The sequence below is a fragment of the Sinocyclocheilus rhinocerous genome, unplaced genomic scaffold, assembly GCF_001515625.1.
Source record: "Sinocyclocheilus rhinocerous isolate Xijiao unplaced genomic scaffold, SAMN03320098_v1.1 scaffold474, whole genome shotgun sequence".
NCBI classification, from domain to species: domain Eukaryota; kingdom Metazoa; phylum Chordata; class Actinopteri; order Cypriniformes; family Cyprinidae; genus Sinocyclocheilus; species Sinocyclocheilus rhinocerous.
In genome coordinates this window covers 795,371-814,838 of record NW_015644625.1, presented here as the reverse complement: position 1 = coordinate 814,838, position 19,468 = coordinate 795,371, and the positions used below count along the sequence as shown (strand labels likewise).

At 36.7% G+C, this 19,468-nt stretch overlaps 2 protein-coding genes across 3 annotated transcripts in view; one reads left to right on the top strand and one right to left on the bottom strand.

Annotated features, from left to right (window-relative positions):
• The window catches only part of trappc11 (trafficking protein particle complex subunit 11), a 16,720-nt gene extending 6,622 nt beyond the window's left edge, over positions 1–10,098 (bottom strand). Inside the window, exons 1-17 of the mRNA XM_016576298.1 lie at positions 9,978–10,098; positions 9,300–9,523; positions 8,979–9,148; positions 8,333–8,403; positions 8,131–8,245; positions 7,780–7,879; positions 6,857–6,930; positions 6,675–6,771; positions 3,481–3,614; positions 2,460–2,607; positions 2,277–2,370; positions 1,757–1,836; positions 1,383–1,461; positions 1,225–1,279; positions 974–1,119; positions 830–891; positions 115–247 (exon numbers count right to left, since the gene is read on the bottom strand). Coding sequence (XP_016431784.1) covers positions 115–247; positions 830–891; positions 974–1,119; positions 1,225–1,279; positions 1,383–1,461; positions 1,757–1,836; positions 2,277–2,370; positions 2,460–2,607; positions 3,481–3,614; positions 6,675–6,771; positions 6,857–6,930; positions 7,780–7,879; positions 8,131–8,245; positions 8,333–8,403; positions 8,979–9,148; positions 9,300–9,503 — 1,762 coding nt within the window. The 5' untranslated portion in view covers positions 9,504–9,523; positions 9,978–10,098. The remainder of the gene's footprint in view (positions 1–114; positions 248–829; positions 892–973; positions 1,120–1,224; positions 1,280–1,382; positions 1,462–1,756; positions 1,837–2,276; positions 2,371–2,459; positions 2,608–3,480; positions 3,615–6,674; positions 6,772–6,856; positions 6,931–7,779; positions 7,880–8,130; positions 8,246–8,332; positions 8,404–8,978; positions 9,149–9,299; positions 9,524–9,977) is intronic.
• A 744-nt stretch (positions 10,099–10,842) lies between these two features.
• LOC107758537 (histidine--tRNA ligase, cytoplasmic-like) lies at positions 10,843–19,257 on the top strand. Of its 2 annotated transcripts, XM_016576296.1 has the most exons (14): positions 10,929–11,010; positions 11,703–11,996; positions 12,832–12,921; positions 13,011–13,130; positions 13,217–13,312; positions 13,687–13,812; positions 14,075–14,182; positions 15,541–15,639; positions 16,569–16,662; positions 16,777–16,904; positions 17,363–17,623; positions 18,474–18,590; positions 18,676–18,822; positions 19,051–19,257. In XM_016576296.1, exons 2-14 carry the CDS (start codon positions 11,886–11,888, stop codon positions 19,102–19,104), a joined length of 1,551 nt encoding a protein of 516 aa, XP_016431782.1. In that variant the 5' UTR covers positions 10,929–11,010; positions 11,703–11,885; the 3' UTR covers positions 19,105–19,257. The 2 variants fall into 2 exon arrangements, with proteins under 2 accessions (XP_016431783.1, XP_016431782.1); XM_016576297.1 differs by lacking the exon at positions 11,703–11,996 and having other exon boundaries at positions 10,843–11,010; positions 19,051–19,256.
• The last annotated feature ends 211 nt before the right edge of the window (positions 19,258–19,468 follow it).

Sequence of the window (19,468 nt, the reverse complement as noted above, 5' to 3'; positions counted from 1 at the left end):
GGGGAGACTATATATTTAAATGTAGGGGTTATGGCCAGGATTGCAGTTCTCAAATCGATGATTATGATCAATCAGCCCAAAAGAATGGAAAGTGAATATTCTTTGAGTGCTTACCAAAGGGCACATAGTCCTGGACCTCAATGGTGAACTCATTATTGCCGGCCAGAGCGATGCAATCACTCCACAGAGACTGGGCCGTCTTCACAGACAACGGGTCACAGTCCGGTTCAGGCTCTGGGACTTCATTCTGACAATCACAAAATAAAATGTCACCTTCATAAACACTACATCTCTATCTATAGCAGAACTTTCAGAATATTAAGATTAGTGCTGGGTGGTATGACCAAAAATTTATATCACGGTATTTTCCAAAATTATACCGGTTTCACGGTACATGACGGTATTTTTTTTTTCATGCATGACCGGGTGTTAACCATATTTTCTACTGACTGAGAGAGGAAATACTGAAGTATATTGACTTAGAATTACCTATTTTACTGTCATGATGACTGAATATTGTCAAAAAAATACCACACTAAATCTACAGCTTCAGTTTCGGAACTTTCACGCTTAGTAACACATACAGCTGTTCCCTCACGACAGTGCAACAGTGAAAAGGGACCCCTTTCAAACAGTGTCGCGTTCCGAACGTTGTTTAAGCGACATACACCGGTATTGCGGTATTTTAAAAATTCATATCATAACAAAAATAAACACCGGTATGAACCGGTATACCGCCCAGCACTAATTAAGATACTATATTTCATACATAAATATGATTATTTTCAGCTGTATCACTCAGCCCTGTGAGCTATATTTACATACATACCATGAGCACTTTAATCAGATTCTTCTCAATCCTGGACTTCTGCTCTTCAGGAAGGATAGAGGCTAAACACACACATATACTTCTGTTAATGCAGTAACTTTCAATTGAGGTGAAGTTGAGAGTCAATACATGGTGTTCATGTACCTCTGCCCACGAGCTCCATGGAGTAGGTGATGTAGTCTTTCACTTGACCCATGAGGTAGGAGCACTTCAAAGCCGTGCACAATATAGATGTCAGCAGAGACCACCAGCGCTCTGTACGGTAGTCACACATCACATAATCCAACAGTCTGCGGAGTCAGAATACAACAGTTATATGTACAGCTGCTAGCCATTGACACAAGCGGAGTTCAATTTATATAGGTCAAACTTACAGTATACTGAATTTAACTCACTTTAATGCTTTGGTGTGGTCTTTTGCATGATAATATTCCTCTCCCATCTGAACCACTGCGGAGGGAAACAGAAAATAGAGAGAACAAAAATGATTTACTATGCAATTAAATACAGAACAGAAAATCTGGCTGATGAATGTGTGTGTTTTTGAACTAACTGAGATGGCTCTTCATTCGTGGACACTTGTACTTCTTAAACTGAGCGACAGCATTGCTGAGGAGAGCAATGATCAACTCCTGACAGAAACACACACATACAACCATTAGAACAGAAATACTGTTGGTTCTTATCTGTAAAATGTTTTATTTTTTTTTCCTGTAAGAAACATAACATTTTGGTCCCTAAACAAGACTCTTAGCATGATTTATTATCCCTTACTCCTTATTGTTGACTCATCACTTTGAGAATTCAGAACTCAATACTTTCTGACCTGAATATTTGCATCTTAAAACATGAGTCTGAAGTCAAATTCACAAATGAACATGAACTTATAACTTATAATGAAATAACAGGCATTTAAGAAAATCCCACCGAATGAGGGACGTCTCTTTCTTTAACTTGAAGAGCGAGGATGCCTTGTTTCTCCTTCTCTGAATCTGGAGGATCAATGCCTGAGGATTAAAGTTCACTGGGTCAGAAAGAAGACAACATAACACACCTAGATAACACCTGGATAAGTCAAGCTTTAAATTTATACATGATTAAAACAACTCATGCCATTTTACTGTATTTCTAATCTCAAAAATATCACATTATTTTGTGTTTTGTGTTCTACCGTAATATTAGAAGGGCAAGTAAAAAATATATTTTTTTTACATTACAGTAATGTGAATTTGATTTTTTTAAATCCACGTTACAATAACAAGTCAATGTGCTTAACTGTCATTGAAAATATAAAAAAAAAGATATATAATAATAATAATAATAAAATACAATAGAACAATGTAATAAAATGTGTGCTTCTTTGGATTTTGGGGTGAAACATGACATGTTCTGGACAGGATTCATATGATTCAGATAGGCTTATAGTGGTTCTTAAGCCATTACTCACTCTGATGTCCCTGTCTCCAAGGTCTCTGTCCGTAAAAGTCTAGAGCTCCAGAGGTGGTCTCTAATGGGTCAGGTGCAGGGTAGCCCACGCCTGGCTGGAACAGTAAGAGTTGGAGATTTTGCATTACAAAATAAAATAAAATCAGATAACATTAATGATGCATTGCATTGTGGGTAGCAGTACCTCATGACTACAGAGCTGCCCCGCTTGCTGCTTGCGCTCCTGTGCATAATAAGCAGCCTGTTGATAGTAGAAACCTGGGTTCTGGGTCTGAATAGCGGTGAGGCCCAGTTTAATGGCCTCATCGAACAGATCACCAAACGACTGGAACCTACAGAGACAGAAGGAACAAGCAAATGAATCAGTGCATGTATAAAATCAAGTCCAGAGGTCACCAAACAGTGGAATCACTTATCAAATTAATTATAAAATGTAATATAATTCTAAACTTGAGAAAAATATTTTTTCTCTACACTTTTTTCTCTGAGTATCAGGTTTGTTGATCAACATGCCCAGAAAACATTGCACAATGAGTCAGTTGGTGCGCTGGTTTTGTTTTTCTTACCTCATTACATAGATGTTATATATTCATAAAGTCTGTTGCATTTTAGATCTTCATAATATTAATTACTCAACATGTACATTTCCTGAAGAAAACGTGAGTGGTGCTTGTCATGGCAAATGGGTGATTGCAAGAGAGAGCTGACATATGGCTTGCTCATGTTGATATATGGTTGCTGGGTTGCTCTAAATGGTTAATAGGGCATGGCTAGATAGTTGCCAGTCTGATTTTTAAAGAATTTTCATTCTGAGTGAAAATAGCCAACTCCCTTGACTCTACAATGTTCTGATCCAGAGATCTCGCATTATTTTTCAATAGAAGTCTATGGTTTTATTTGCAAATAATTAACAACAACAACACTAATAACTGATAATAATAAAAATCAGTTTAATGCATAACTTTCAATCAAAAATAATACAAAGTAATTCATGTTTACGCAATGGGCAGGACATCAAATAACCAGAACCACATGGCATTAACATGAGAACAACAACATTTTAATAACTGCAAATCATATAGTCAAACTCTGACTGAAAGATGGACATTTTTAGATTGGCAATTAAATCCTTGAAACAGTTAAAATCCTGATTTGTCCAAAAACATGCAATAAAAATGTGTGCATATGGCAGGGTTGAATCTTACTGTTTGGACATCCAGGCCGTGTGTTCAAACGCCAGCTCAGCGCTACCAATCTTCTTCTTGCACAGGTCGATGTGTTTGCGGAACTGAGCAATGGCATCCAGGGGGGTGTTGTGCTGAAAGCAGAGCCTGCAGATCTGTGAGAGAAGACCACCGGTAGACACTCAATAAAGAGATACACTCTGAACAAAACACAACTGAACGTGACGGTGCTATTTAGAAAAGAATGAGAACAGGAAATGAACTCTGGCCAGTTTCCTGTGTGGCGTTTACAGCTGTTTAGATGACACCTCATACTGGCGGTGTCAACATTTCTCATTTTCGTTTAGATTAAAATTACTTTTCATGCAGTGTGTAACACAGCTCTAAGTGAATGAAAACATCCTGCAAAATTTTAAATCTGAAAGTGCACTGTGTATAAAGTTATTGTCTCTCAAAAGAAAGAGTCGACTCTAAATCATTGAAACGAGTCGTTTTTAAAACGAATCCCAAGCCGCTTCATGTTGACGTCAACATGAAACATTAGCATATTGCCAGCCCACTTGTTGGTCTTTTCGGCAAGAGGTCCTCACTGGATCAGATCCAATACGTAGTGGATGTTTGACGTGCATGCGAAGTATTGGATTTTAATGCGCATGCGCAAAGTGGGGCTGTCATTAAAGCTAGTATTTAATGTAAATTAAACTGTAATTACGAGATATATAAGTGTGTTTCATAGGCTTACACAAATTATATTATACTGTGAATTTAAACTAGTAGTGCAGGCTATTCAAACTTTATTTAAGCAAGGATGGCATAGTTTTGAATGAACGAGTTTGGTATGTAAACAATGTTTATTTTTTATTAGTTTGATTCGTTTTGGAAATCTAAATCTACTAATTAAAATTTTGTTTGTTCTTTATGAAAAAATGGGTTATATTGTCTTTATTTTTTCCATAATAGTCTTATAGTTCTGCCAATAATTTGTTCATGAATCAAATATTATTTTTCGTTCTTACTGTGCTATACGTGACAGAGTATAAAAGTTATAGGCCTACTAAAATATGCGGACATCTTTTTTTATGCCGTATAAAAATAAAAAGAAGAAAAACAATCCTGTCAGTCGGGGTTCCGTTAGCCAACAGACCCGTTATCCCGGGTTATACCGGGTTTTTACAGTTAATCTCATGTCCAACAAATAAATACACACATGGTCGGTGACAAGGTATATTAACACAAAGATGACAATTTAGATTTTTTTTTTTTGTGTTACTCATATGCAAGTGAAATCCCTGGAAATAGATAGACCTAATGGCTAAAGACATACCATCCATTCCGTTACGAGAGCGCTCTCTCACTCTCTCTAGGGAGACTTTTTTTGAGTGTTTTGTATCAGACGATGTGTGAAAAGCAACTAATAAAACATTTATTTGACCTGTCACCTGACTGGAAGCGTTATTAGTGAGGTATAGTCTTAATATAAATGTAATGGTTTTTTTATTATTAAGGCTTGTTCACACCGGGACGAATATCGGTATGAACACAAGACGCATCGAAAAACGTCAGCGATAAGCACGCGCGATAATCGCCCCGGTGTGTACGAGGCTTGTGCCTATTGAAAATGTTTGTAATAGCTATATTAGAATAATATAAAATCTAAATAAACAATGGATCGGCATTAAATATCCCCAATTAAATTTAAATAAACATAACGGATACAATCAAAAAGACATTTAGGCAACTCTGTCAGAGTGATGTATATCTTAATAATTAGCTATTTACAGTGCAACGTCTGCATATCAATCATGTTACAGTGCTTGTTGTATCCTTATAATAATGGATACAGCACTGATGTGGGCATCCTGGTGATAACATATGAAATGCAGGCTTAAAAAAAAAAAAATAATAATAAATTTAAAAAAACCTTTGAAGTCGCCAGTAAAGACAAAAACATTGTGGATGAATTTAGACATTAAAGTTTTTACATTGTAATGTAGGTCATCGCGTAGATATGTAATGTAGGTCAAAAACCCTTGTTACATGTACTGCGTTAAGACTTCACTTAGACTAAGTCGTTAGACTAAGTCGCTTTGGATAAAAGCGTCTGCAAAATTATTAAATGTAAATAAAAATATGAATTTATTCGAGACCTACTACAGCGCATGCGCGTAAAACATCCACTACGTAGTGGATATAGTCCAGTATGTCATCGGGCTACAGGCTACAGTGAGGACAGACTCCTTTTCGCGGTGGTCTGAATGAAATAGGGCTGTCAAAAAAAATTCGAATTTTGAATATTCGTCGAATTTAAAATAAAAATACACATTCGAATGCAAAAACGTTGCATTCGAATTTTAGGTGTGCGTTAAGGAGGCAGCCCTATCAGTGGCGCACGAGATGCGATGACGATGTAAGAGTCGTTGCATTGTAAGGTTTTTGTTAACCTATCCTGTTGAAGCCACTAGATGCGGCGCTGCTACGTTGTTCATTCAAAATATTGCAGAATGCAAGTTCAACTTTGAAAAAAACATATCTCGAGACTTTATGGAGGGTTTTTTTCCCATCCCACTGCAACTCGTGTTTTTAAATGAAACATGTACTCTGTGTGATTGGCTTTCGGCCCTTTGTATTAAACTATGCATACATACATGATGCTGTTTTGTTTATAGTTGTTTAAGCAACTTAATTAGAATTGGTTTATAAACATTTTTAACAGTTTTCTTATGTTTTGTGTAAACGTGCATTAGTAATATTTTGCTCGATGCGCCCTCTTGTGGCCTCAGAAGAGAAGCCAAAAAATGCTAATTCATTCTTTGCCACTAGGTGCCGCTTTTGGAGCGGTAAAAATAGCGGTTACCCCAGTAACGCTGTACACAAAGCAGCACTGAATGTTTTTTGACCTTGCATGCATGTCAACCTGTTGTTGGGGACTCCCAAAACCAAAATTTGAACCTTTCATTACCCATAATAGGGTCACTTTAACTTAAAGTACTAAAATAACTAAAACTAAAACAAACAAAACCCCTAAAACTTAATAAAAACAGTAAAAATTACAAAACACACCAAAATTAAAATAACAATTGTAAAAAACAAAAACAAAATCGAATTCAAAATATTGTCAATGCTACAATGATATTATATATCGATGTCACTAAAATAATACTGCTCAAAGCAATATGCAAGCACCATCCAGACTTTCTTCAGAACATCTAGTTCACCTTGTAGTTGATGAATCCAGCCATGGTTTTGATCTCAAGAATGTTGGTTTCATGAGCTCTGAGTTCATGAACGAGGCTATAAGCAGTCCTGTAATACCTGTAAGACAGCACATGGAATGTGTGCGAGTTATTATAAATAAATACAAAATAGTAATGTCAAAATTGCTGTTAAAAGCACTTACTTGAGGGCGTTCTGAGTGTCCTGCTTTAATTCACTGAAGAAGCCCATTTTAAACTGGTGCCTGACAAACAGCAACTAGAATTCACAGCATTCATAGGTTATTATGGTGCAAGTTGAGCTTTTTCACACTTAACAGATAACTAATTAAGAACCACAATACAAATAACAATTGTTAATTACTTATTTAGAAAGAGGCAACTGCATGCCATAATCTTCATGTAGGCTATGCATTCAAAAGAAGCTAAGAAGAACTGTGTTCCTGAATTAATTTCTTGCTTTTTACACTTGTTGTAATGCCTCTTTTGAGTGTTGAGTTGTTTTTACACAATTAAATTATTTTTTTAGAAAATAACTCTATTTTTGAGAAATTCCAGTCTGGATTCAGATCACGACATAGCACTGAGTCTGCACTGTTAAAGGTGCACAACGATATTGCTCGGTTTGTTGATGCTAAGTGCCCTGTTATTCTAGTGCTACTTGATCTCATGGCGGCCTTTGATACAGTGGACCATGAAGTCCTTCTGTCTCGCTTTAATCACTTTGTTGGCATTCAACAGGTCACGGTACAAATACTGGGGTGACCAGGCTTTTTCTGTAGCTGGGCCCAGACTCTGGAATAAGCTTCCCCCCGATATGCGCACCATTACTGACCTGGGCCTTTTAAAGCTAGGCTTAAAACTTATTTAGACTGGCTTTTAATATCTAGCAATGTTGTGACATTTTTGTGTATTTTATGTAATTTTTGTTGTTGGCTTATATATTTTTTTTATTGCTCTGTTTTTATTGGAAAGCACTTTGGTTCACCTTGAGTGTTGTAAAGGGCTGTATAAATAAATGTTGATTGATTGATTGTTAGGAACTTCATTATAAAGGCCATTTTTGAAGAAATTCAGGTTTTATATTTGCAGTCGGGCTCCTGGTTACCTGGTGTGTAGTTTTATTGAGGAACTCCTTGTGAGATTTCACTCTCCTGATCTCATTATAATAGTAGGTCTGTGCATGTTCGTAGAATGCGTTTTCCAACCTGCAGGCATATAAATAACATGACACACAAAACTAAGGTGGGAAGATACAAGTCAGTCGCTTCGGTCATGTAATCTAGGCTGCGATTGAGGCTATATCAACCATATTTTTAACATAGAAGAGGCTATGCATTTGTAACTTGAATGTATGAGGCTCCAGTGTCATATGCTTCAAGTTGTTTTAGCTGTACAAAAACAGTCTATTATGCTGCCTGATACTGCAGACTGGCATAGAGTCTATAGAGACTCTAACCTAATGATGTATCCCACCAGGTGGTCAGTATGGGGCAGGACAAACAGGGACTTCCCAGACAGGTCACAGGCACCACATAGAGCAGAAGCCCTCTCAGATGCCACCAGATCTTCACCTGAGACACAACCACATCTTCACCCATCAACATCTGCTCAAGACATACACTGAATTTCCTGAATCATGGATTTCAGTTTTGTGATACCTGGTGGGAGAGGAGTTTTCTTCTGAATCAAAACAACAGCGACCTTCGTATTTCTTCCTTGTAAACTTGTCCTGTGAGAAATAGATATATCTCAGAGCAGCAAACAACAAGAACAAAAAACACCTGTTAGGATTTGTCCCAATGTCTATTTTTATATTTTACATTTTAGTTTAGTAACTTTTTAATTTTGCCTTTGACATTTTGTTTTAGTCTTTTTAAAATATTTTTATTTAGCTTTAATTTATTTTTTATTTCATTTTAGGTTTTAGTAACTTTATGTGTTTGCCATTTTTATTAGTTTTTGTCTTTTTAAAAAATTCTATTTAGCTTTAAAGGGGTCATATGATGTTGCTAAAAAGAACATTATTTTTATTATTATGAGCTTGTAACACTCCAAAGAGAAAGGAAAACTTGAAATCGCATCATATGACCCCTTAATTTATTTTTTAATTCAGTTAACTAAAAGCTAGTTTTAATCATTTTAGTTCTTCAAATTATTTATTTGAGTTTTAAAATTGTTTTAGTTTGTTTTTGATCTAATATGCATTTTTATTTTAGATCAGCTTTACTTCAACATCCAAGAACTATTTTAATAGTTTAACAATAACGCCAAATTGAGCATTGTGACTTTTTCATAAAACTATACCTGACAATTTCCACTTTGGTTGCACATTCGGATTGCTTTTCCTTCCATTGTGGATCATCCCAGTCCAGCTCATAAAACAGCACAACCAGCGCAGGCACCAGGTTGAGATGTTTATTCATCCAGCCCGTCTTCAGTATCCCTTTAGGGATGTACCACTCATATGATGTTCTCTAACATAAAAAGAAAGTGTGTTAGCAAACCAAGTCAACACAGTTACACAACAGCCCAGTAGTGTCCAAAATTATAATAATTATTTATAAAGAGCATAAAGCATTTTTAAAAAAAATATCTTTAGAAGATTTCAAAGCTCTTTTGTCTCACCTTGGCTCTGCACTTTGGATACTCGTGGTCTCCGGGAATAATTTTAAAAGAGATGGGCACTCTGTCTGCCCGCCGGTTGGCACAGAAGGCATCCCATATGGCTCTGTGGATGGCATTATAAAGCACGTCTAGTCCTGTCAGAGCCACAAAGGCCATTGGCCTGCAGCACAGCTCTGGGGGAAGATCCCATTGAGCTGGACTCATGATGCCGGCGAACAGACCACCTGACCAGCACAAAATAAACACAAATCAAGTCAATATAGACTGCATTGAGAGGCAAGTACAGCATGCGAGTCTAAGACGTTTCTTTCAATTGATATGATATGGGTTGTTCATTGGAGATAGATGACCATGGTTTATGTTCAAGGATCCTGCAGACAGTGACTTGAACAACAGAAATCTTGGGATATGAAGACAGGAAATAAACGACACGCTGACAAATACACATATTAGTCTTTTTATAAGAGTATAAGATAAATCTAATGACATTTTTGTTGCAAACCATCAAAGGATAAACTGCAAAGCATCTGATTCCTTCAGTTGTCACCCGTGACAGTTGATGCTACTCTGTGAATGCTAAAGCTAACGCTCAGTAACAGCCTGTTAAACAACATTAATATGCGCAGCGCAGTCACTTATAACAAGTAAATATTAGTCTATGAGCTCGGAGGTATTTACCTTTAGTTTCAAGTAGTGTTTTGCTCGGTTTTCAGCAGGCTGGCCTAGCGTTACATTTATGTACAGCTCTTGTTTTTAATTCAAACCCCACCTTCGTCATGACATATGACTGCTTCTTCTTTCGGCGGCTTAAAGTTTTCGCATCGTTTTGCAGGAGACGCGTCTCTTTACCGCCACCTGCTGGACTCATGTTGCGCTTACAGCCACTTCATGCTGCGTCTCAATGTGCCTACTTATACTACGCCCTTTTGGTGAAGAATAAGTACACACTTTTGAGTGTGTATTAGAAGAGTATTTATTTATTTATTTTTATTAAATACAAAATCTGAATACAACAAACTGGCATTAATTAGTATACAAAAAAGATTCTGGTATGGAAGGCTCAACACAATATTTCAACATACTATGCTTTGGGACACACTTATTCTAATCTCACATACTATTTAGGATAGATAGTATGAACATTGAGACGCTATTAATTGAGATGCTAATAATAATAATAATTATTGTTATTATTATTATTGTATTATTATTATTATTATTATTATAAACAATAATGTATTTGTTATTCCATTTATCAAAATAAAACTGTTTTGCTAAATTACAAAGATATAGAGAAAAATATGGTTATGAATATGCATATATTATAAATATGTATGAAACTAGTTCGAGCACTAATACAATTTCATTCATTTTTAAATAACAACAACAACAAACAATAATAATAATAACATAATTTTTATTATCTTCATTGAATCTGTTACACAAAATACACAAAATAATGATCTTTAAAAAAGCATCATATGACCCCTTTAAAATTTTCATCGTTCCCTGTTTTCTTAGCGCCCCTAGCGTTCATCTGCGCATGCGCAGTGACGTTTAACGTGTGCGCCGCAGTAGTTGCAGTTCCGTCCCAGGTTCATCATCGGCTGTCTGGAGCACCATGGCCGATAAAGCACAGCTACAGGAGGCGATTAAAACACAAGGAGAGGTCGTCAGGAAACTGAAATCAGAGAAAGCGAGTAAAGAACAGGTTAGTATGAGATCTGAAGCGTTTCAAAGCTTAATGACGGAACACATGGTGTGATCAATGGCTGCCTGCTGTATCTTTCATGTAAGGAAACGGGACATCATCAATGTTTACGTCTCGTCTCCATGACAGGTTATGATCTGTTTTATTGGTTTTAATTTATTCCATTGTCGTAATTCATTATTTAATGAATGTTATTCTGTATTAGACATGCGGCATGATGCTAACTGTTAACCAGCTGATGCAATCTGTCAGTCATGGTGGACATCATTACTGTATGGATGGATAAATAAAAATGTAATGATATTATAAAGTGCATTCAGTTATAGTGACTGCTGTAGATTTAGAATGAAAATGTGACGCTATTGAGTGTCCAGTGATAAATCACGTGATCAGTGATTGAAAATGAGACTCATTATTGTACTTAAGTATGTCTATAGTACACATCTAAAACATAGAACAATGAAAATATGAAAAAAGACCCATGGCAAGTGTATGTAAAAGAGAGACAAGTTAAGTCATATATGGGGTATTTATATTTCATGGGGTGTTAAAAAGGCCCTAATAACAGTTATGTGCTCAGCTAAGAGGTGTGGCGTGTTTCTAGCTCAGTTTGGGGATGCTGGTTGATTCTGACGGCCTCCTCTCATGTTTTGCTTCCTCATTGCTGTGATGCCTTTCTTATGGGCCCCTAGTGACAGGGTTGCTCACCACTTTTCTCCTGTTCTTCCTGCTTGTTGACACGGATACCACCACCACCATCATCATCATCATCGCTGCACACCTGGATTATCCTCACTGTTTGTGGGATTGGGTGGTTCACCTGCTTTTGGACTGTAATGGTGTTGTGATTTTGGTGTGTGTTTGGACTGTGCATAATGAACGCTCTGGGGCTGGTCTCCATGCGGCTGTGTGCGGGACTCATGGGCCATTGGTCTGCTGTGAACCTGCCATTTCTGCGCGTCTCCTCTGGAATGACTTTATCACAGGTACCTTTTTATTTCAGTCACAGTCCAGTCACTGCTTATCTTATGAATTTTAGCTTTACATGCTGCCTGTCGTCTGCTCACATCTTGTTTCCCCATCCAAAACAATACTGAACTTATTGAAGAACAAAAGTAAATGTACTAAAAGGGTGAGAAAACAGCAGGTCATATTTCACTTCAAAGTCAAGAAAAATATATATGTAATTTCTTACTATTTATACAGTACTATTTGGGATTAGTAATAATAAAAAAAAAAGAAAATACTTTTTTAAAACAAAGATGCATTAAATTGCTCAAAAGTAACAGTGCAGACGTATGTAATGTTACAAATAATTTCTTTTTCAAATAAAACCTGTTCTTTTGAACTTTCTTTTAATCAACGAATCCTGAACAGATGTATCATGGTTTTCACAAAATATTAAGCAGCACAACTGTTCACAGCATTGATAATAGTAAGAACAATTTCTTGAGCATCAAGATTTTAGCATTAATCCCCCATAATTTTGATTTCCTTCATGCAGACAGAAATGAAAATCATCTTATTTGGACAAAATAATGAATAATAATAATAAAAAAATGTAAATCAGCATTTAAATGTCATTTAAAACAACAAATACCATTATGATGTATTGAGATATTTTGCATTGCAAGAGAATTGGGGTAAAAATATTTCATTTTTTGAGGGAAAAAAAATCACAAGGGGAAAATATAGCCACAAAATGGGGTTCTTTTTAATTTGGGGCTAAAATATGGCCTAGATATTTTCTTGACAAGTTTCATAATTCACCCAGAAGCATTTTTTGCATTTTCATTGCTCTTTGTACTGTTTGTTTTTCAGATTGATGAAGAAGTGGCCAAGCTGTTGCAGTTCAAAGCTCAGCTGGGAGGAGATGAGGGAAAACATGTGTTTGTTCTCAAGACAGCCAAGGTATATAAACAACTGACATTTTAGACACACAGGTTTGTTTGAAATGAGCCATTTCGCAGTGAGCTATATCTTTCATTTCTTCTCTGTAGGGGACCAGGGACTATAACCCCAAGCAAATGGCTATCAGAGAAAAGGTTTTCAATATCATCATCAGCTGCTTTAAACGCCATGGTGCTGAAACCATCGATACCCCCGTCTTTGAGCTGAAGGTCTCTTTAGCAGTTACACATTAATTTGTGCATCACATAATTGCATTCATTCACCATAATGACCCTGTTTATTTGTGTTTCTGTAGGAAACATTGACGGGGAAGTACGGCGAAGACTCCAAACTCATCTACGATCTGAAGGACCAGGGAGGAGAACTTCTGTCTCTGAGATATGACCTCACTGTATCCATCAGACATGCGTTTATTGATCTAATATTGAATCTTTTTGCAGACACATAGCTGGTGGGGAAAGTCAGATTGATTTGCATCTGTTAGCTTGTTAGATTTAGACTTAAATTGCCATTTTTCTCCAAGGGACAGAAATGATCAAGTGAAAGCCAGAAAAGCATCAACAGACAAACAAGTCGTTGCATATTCTCAGTGTTGCTGAAATCTGAGTGCTTTTTTATTGCTGTAAAAGCTATTTTGGATTGTGCTTAAAATCACTAGCATATGGCCAAATGTATGTGTACAATCTCACCATAACTGCATAACATTCTTTGAAGACTCAGCAGTGCTGCTGTCAGCATTTGGCTCCTTGACTTTTTTCTCCTCAGGTCCCATTTGCTCGCTATCTCGCAATGAATAAAATCACCAACATTAAGCGCTACCACATTGCTAAAGTGTACCGCAGAGACAACCCAGCCATGACCCGGGGCAGATACAGGGAGTTCTACCAGTGTGTGAGTACCTCACTCTAAAACAGCCCTCAATAAATGAGCTGTTACTATTATTACTTGGAGTAGTATATGTTAATGTAAAAAATCTTGTGTATATAACTTGTTTGTTTGCTGGGTTTTGTTGTATTTGTTATACTTGTATTTTTTAAAATTGTTTTTGCCATGAAAATAGCCTAAATAAAAATATACTACTACTACTTGTAGTAGTATTAGAATTATTATTATTCATTTTAATGTAAATAATTCTTGATCTTTGTGGCTGCAGGATTTCGATATTGCAGGTCAGTATGATGCCATGATCCCTGATGCCGAGTGTCTGAAAATTGTCTACGAGATCCTGAACGAATTAGATCTTGGAGATTTTCATATCAAGGTTGGTTGCTGGTCGACATGAGAAATTCGCAGTATTATGGGCTGTGTCCGAAAGCTGAAAAATGCTGCTGCTGCAAGGCAACAAGGCATGTCATAATCCAATGACCTTGTCGCATCCTGTTTGCTGAGATGCTTTCATCTGATTGGTTTTTGAAGGCAGCATAGATGTATCCTTTGCTGCCTATGATATCCCACTATCCTTTGCATTCCATTCCGTGACAGTTGATCTTAAAATAATAAAAATGGCGTCTAAATGTTGCAGTGTGTAACCAACCTTACCAACTTTGTACACTTTTGAAATAGTTTCTAATGAGAAATTAGTATTGTAGTAAATAAATATTGGCTTAGTTCTAATCCAAAGCTCTCTCTATTTTGTTGTAGATCGTTAAACTATTAGGGGCCGTTCACATATCGCGTCTTTTGCGCGCTCAAGTTCGTTATTTCAAATGTAGATGCGCGGCAACAATCTCAGACACCTTGGTCCACGCATAATTTTTTTATTTTATTTATGTCCCTGTATGCAAACAGGGACACGTTATAGATTATTTTGGAAACCCGCCACAGCAATAATCAACCTCTCCTCCATTTTGCTTGGTAACTAATGTGGTCGGAACCAAAGTGTACAGGACTGCGTTCTCTGGAATCCTCTCAAGCGGTGGACTTCTACGTTCCGATTGGTTGCCGCCAGATGTCGCCGAACCGCGTCATAGCTCATTACCATAAAGTTGACCTGATTTCAACTCTCCAGGACGCCCTCAACGTCCAAGTCGCGCCGCTGCGTGACGCCGGCTCACATTGAAAATGAATGACTTCCGGCCACTTTGACGCTCTCGACGGCGGCGGTGTGAACGCACAGTAATGGAAGCGACGCGCTCATTTTTTCCAGGCGCGTCCGCGCTGCATCGAGATAAAAACATTTATTTTAAACTTTTCAGAATGCCGCAAGCGCACCGTGGGTCATGTGACAAGAACCAACCAATAAGCTTAATCCTTTCCCGTAACAACATTGAAAGCTCAGCCAAGATGAAGGAACAGCTGATCATAGCTGAAACTTCCGCGCATCTTCATGGAGAGCGCGGGTCATGGTTGCTTAGCAACGGCAGACGCCTCCGGAGCGCAAGCGCCCGAACGCTTTGGAAAAAAGCAGAAAGCGGCGCGCCTAGCGTTTTCCACGCGTTTTTAGACTCGACATGTGAACGGCCCCTATGCTGCCTCAGAAGCCCGTCCTAAATTGTGCTTGCAGAATCAGTGAGGCAACATGTCAGCTTTCAGAAGCAGCTATGGTCATTAGTCTTTGTAGAACCTCTTGTTGTGTATTTATCAGTTTGAGATGGGATATTCACTGTTGTGGTGTTTCAGGTGAATGACCGACGCATTCTAGATGGAATGTTTGCTGTGTGTGGCGTTCCAGACGAGAAGTTCCGCACAATCTGCTCCACAGTGGACAAACTGGACAAGGTGAGAGATCAAACTTGAGCATTAACATTAGGTGACTGGAGAAATGCTTTCTGTTACAAGAGAATGTTTGCTTAATAAATGTTTGAAATAATAGAATGCATTTAAGGTAGGTCTGGGTATTGACACAGATTTTAGGATTAAATTCTATCTATCAAGTTTTTGATTTGATTCGATTGCGATTCAATTCATTATCCATGAATTTGAATGTATAACAGGTACAGTGCATTTCAGTTATTCTACAATCTCTAAATTAAAGCTGTAAATTATACAGGGAACCCTGTCAGTTGGTACATTACTATAATATTGAAGGTTAAAATTAGCAACAGTCCATATTCAACCAACTCTCAAAAATAGCTGTATACAAACATTTAAAATTGGCACAATGCAGTTTTATATAAACTTTTCAATTACATAATTGTTTCTATTCCAGTGTGTTGCTGAAATAATAAACATTTAAACGGTGGCTGTCATAAGTTTTCATGTCGTTTATTGTATGTTTGAATATACCTGTATATATCTGTCATCACTAACAGTTTAAATAAAATGAAAAAGTAATACCGGTACATTGCCTATATTTATCAAAATGTTTTTCTCTGGAGTTACTTTGTCTAGCTGACAAAATAAGTTTATAAGAATTGAATGGCTTTCCTGATATAAATGTAACGTTGACATTGTTTACAAGCTGTGCTTCCACAAACTGATGTGCTACAGCGATCTGTCAATGCACATTAAATACTGTCAAAGCAGTATTTATTGTTTGAATTTTGTGATAAAATTAGCACAATATGAAAGCTGAGACTTCATATCTAAAGTAGCAAAGCACAAAGGTTATTGGGATTATTGAATAGTAGGCACGCTACAAATGATTTGTGATATGATTGAACCCAGCCCTAGTTTAAGGTTTAAAGACGTGCTTGTTGTGTTTGTAGATGGCCTGGGAGGATGTAAAAAAGGAGATGGTGAATGAGAAAGGTCTTTCAGAGGATGTGGCCAATCGGATCGGAGAGTATGTCAGCATGCAGGGTGAGTAAGCATTCATCACACCCACATTACAAAGTCGCCTACAGTCAGTTTTTACCTGACCAGATGTGTTCCCTCTTGTATTTTCCTACATCTGCTGACATCTTTGACCTCCAGGTGGACAGGATCTGGCCGAGCAGCTGCTTCAGGACCCCAAACTGTCCCAGAACAAACAGGCCTGCGCTGGGCTCACAGATATGAAGCTGCTCTTCAGCTACTTGGAGCTCTTCCAGGTCACAGATAAGGTGAGGTCAGAGGTCAAAGAATGCGTCGAAAGAAAATGCAGTTATTTCCTGTTGTCCTTAATACTGAACAAAAGGTGTGTAGTGAAAATGCTTATACTCGGCAGTCTTTTCTAATTGAATATTTATCCATCAAAATTAAAATAATTGCATTTATCTTTTCTTACTCATTTATTGCTAGTTAGAACAAAAAAACTCAACAAATTTAACTTGAAAAAGATGCTGTATCACGTCACACCTGATTATTTTTTGTATGCTCCACGTGCATCTTCCTTACATTTATTTATGATCCATTAGATAAGAAATACACACCCTATAAAATTTATTACACGGGTGTTTCATTTCAGTAAATGCAGTTGTAATTTTGTGTTCATTATTTCTTTTTTCACACCCATTCACTGTCTGCCTCTGTGATCTTGTTCTTTTCGTTTGCCCTCATTAACTTTTAAATCTCTCTCTAGGTGGTGTTTGATTTGAGTCTGGCTCGAGGACTGGACTACTACACTGGTGTGATTTATGAAGCCATTCTCTCCCAGACCATCCCAGCGCCCGCAGAGCAGAACGGGGCGGATGAGGCTGCCGTGAGTGTTGGTAGCGTGGCTGGTGGAGGGCGATACGATGGTCTGGTGGGCATGTTTGACCCCAAAGGCAGGAAAGTGCCCTGTGTTGGCGTCAGCATTGGGATTGAGAGGATCTTTTCCATCATGGAGCAGAAGGCCGAGGTGAGTGAGAGAAAGAGGGGTAGGAAGGTGTATAATTACTTTTTTTTTTTTTTTTATGTCTGTTTTTGGAAGCTTGTTTTTTAAGAGTACATTTAAATATAATATGAAATGGCATTTACAACAAAAAAATGGGGAATATTAATGTTTAGTTTTAAATGTTTAATGCTTTTTAAACATTTAGAAAGATCAATGGTTTAATTTTAACATTTATGTTAATTATTTAATGCTATTTAAAATTTACGTTCAATTTTTTTTACTGTATTTTTTTTTACTGTATTCCACTATTTTAATATGAATTTAAATTTTAAAAAATATTATAAATATTGGAAATATTAATGGTTCATTTTAAATATCCAATTATTTAATGGTTTTTAAAAAATTTAGAACATTAATGTCTAATTTTAATATTTATTTTAATTATTTAATGCTATTTTATTATTTATTATTTAAGGGTATTTTTTTTTTTACATTTGGGAAGATTAATGTTTTTTTTTTTTTTATATTTAATACTATTCACGTTATTGAGTAAATTTTTTAGAACGGTGCCACTGTTTTTAAGATAAAAGGTATTTGAAATCTTAAATGTAAAAACTTTTAAAACAATATTAATAATTTATTATTATGGTAAAAGTAGTTTTAATTACTAAATGCTTTTTTTGGGGGGGGGAATGGTGCCACTGGTTTTTATTATGATAGGGTATTTATGATCTGTGAAGATTAATGGTTTATTTTTTAATATTTTAGTTCTATAATTATTTTTATTACACTAAGAACATTTTTAGAATGGTGCCACTGTGTTTAATATGAAAAGTATTTAAATAGACATGTGGAATGTTCTCATCTCCTCCAGACATCTTCAGAGAAGGTGCGCACCACTGAAACTCAAGTGCTGGTGGCCTCGGCGCAGAAGAACCTTCTAGAAGAGCGACTCAAACTGACCAGCGAGCTTTGGAATACCGGAATCAAGGTTTGTATATGCTTCAAGAAAACCAAAATGAATGTGGAGTTGTAATGTGGATCTCTGACTCTGAGCTATGCATTATGTGCTACAGGCTGAAGTTTTATATAAGAAAAACCCGAAGCTGTTGAGCCAATTGCAGCACTGTGAGGAAACTGGGATTCCACTGGTGGCCATTTTAGGAGAACAAGAACTCAAAGATGGAGTCGTCAAACTGCGCAATGTGGCCAGCCGAGAAGAAGTGCGTTTGATAGTCTCGCAGATTGTTTACAATTTGTCATGCATTTTAACAAAACATTTTGACTGATTATAAAACAATTTTACGCCTTATTTCAAACAGGCTACATTTGTCACACAATATTGCATTGCATGTTTATCTTCTTGAAAATAAATAGTTATTTTAAATTTTTATACCTCAATTTTTGGGAGTCCGATCAAAATCACTAACATGTTGTCTGGTTTCCTGTAGGTTGATGTGCCCAGAGCAGATCTGGTGGATGAGATCAAAAAAAGGACCTTGTAGTCTTAAAAACCATATAGACGGAGGAGGACAGTGGACCCATTTACAATTGTCAGTAATTAAACATTAAGGACAAAAAATATTTACAACTCATTGCCTGCTCTTTTAAAATGCGCTTGGATTATGTCAGATCTATCAATAAATGAGTAACTAAGATATTTTGTTTGTCTTATCTTTGTGTCAGTCATATTTGTTTTAATGCCACATGCAAGATGCTACTTTTACATTGAGGCCTACATTCTATGTAACTTTGTCTTTAAGACAGCCATAAATATTAGTATTGCAAATGTAATCATTTAAAGGGGTCATATGATGTTTCTAAAAAGAACATTATTTGGTGTAATGAAATGTTTATGCGGTTTAAGGT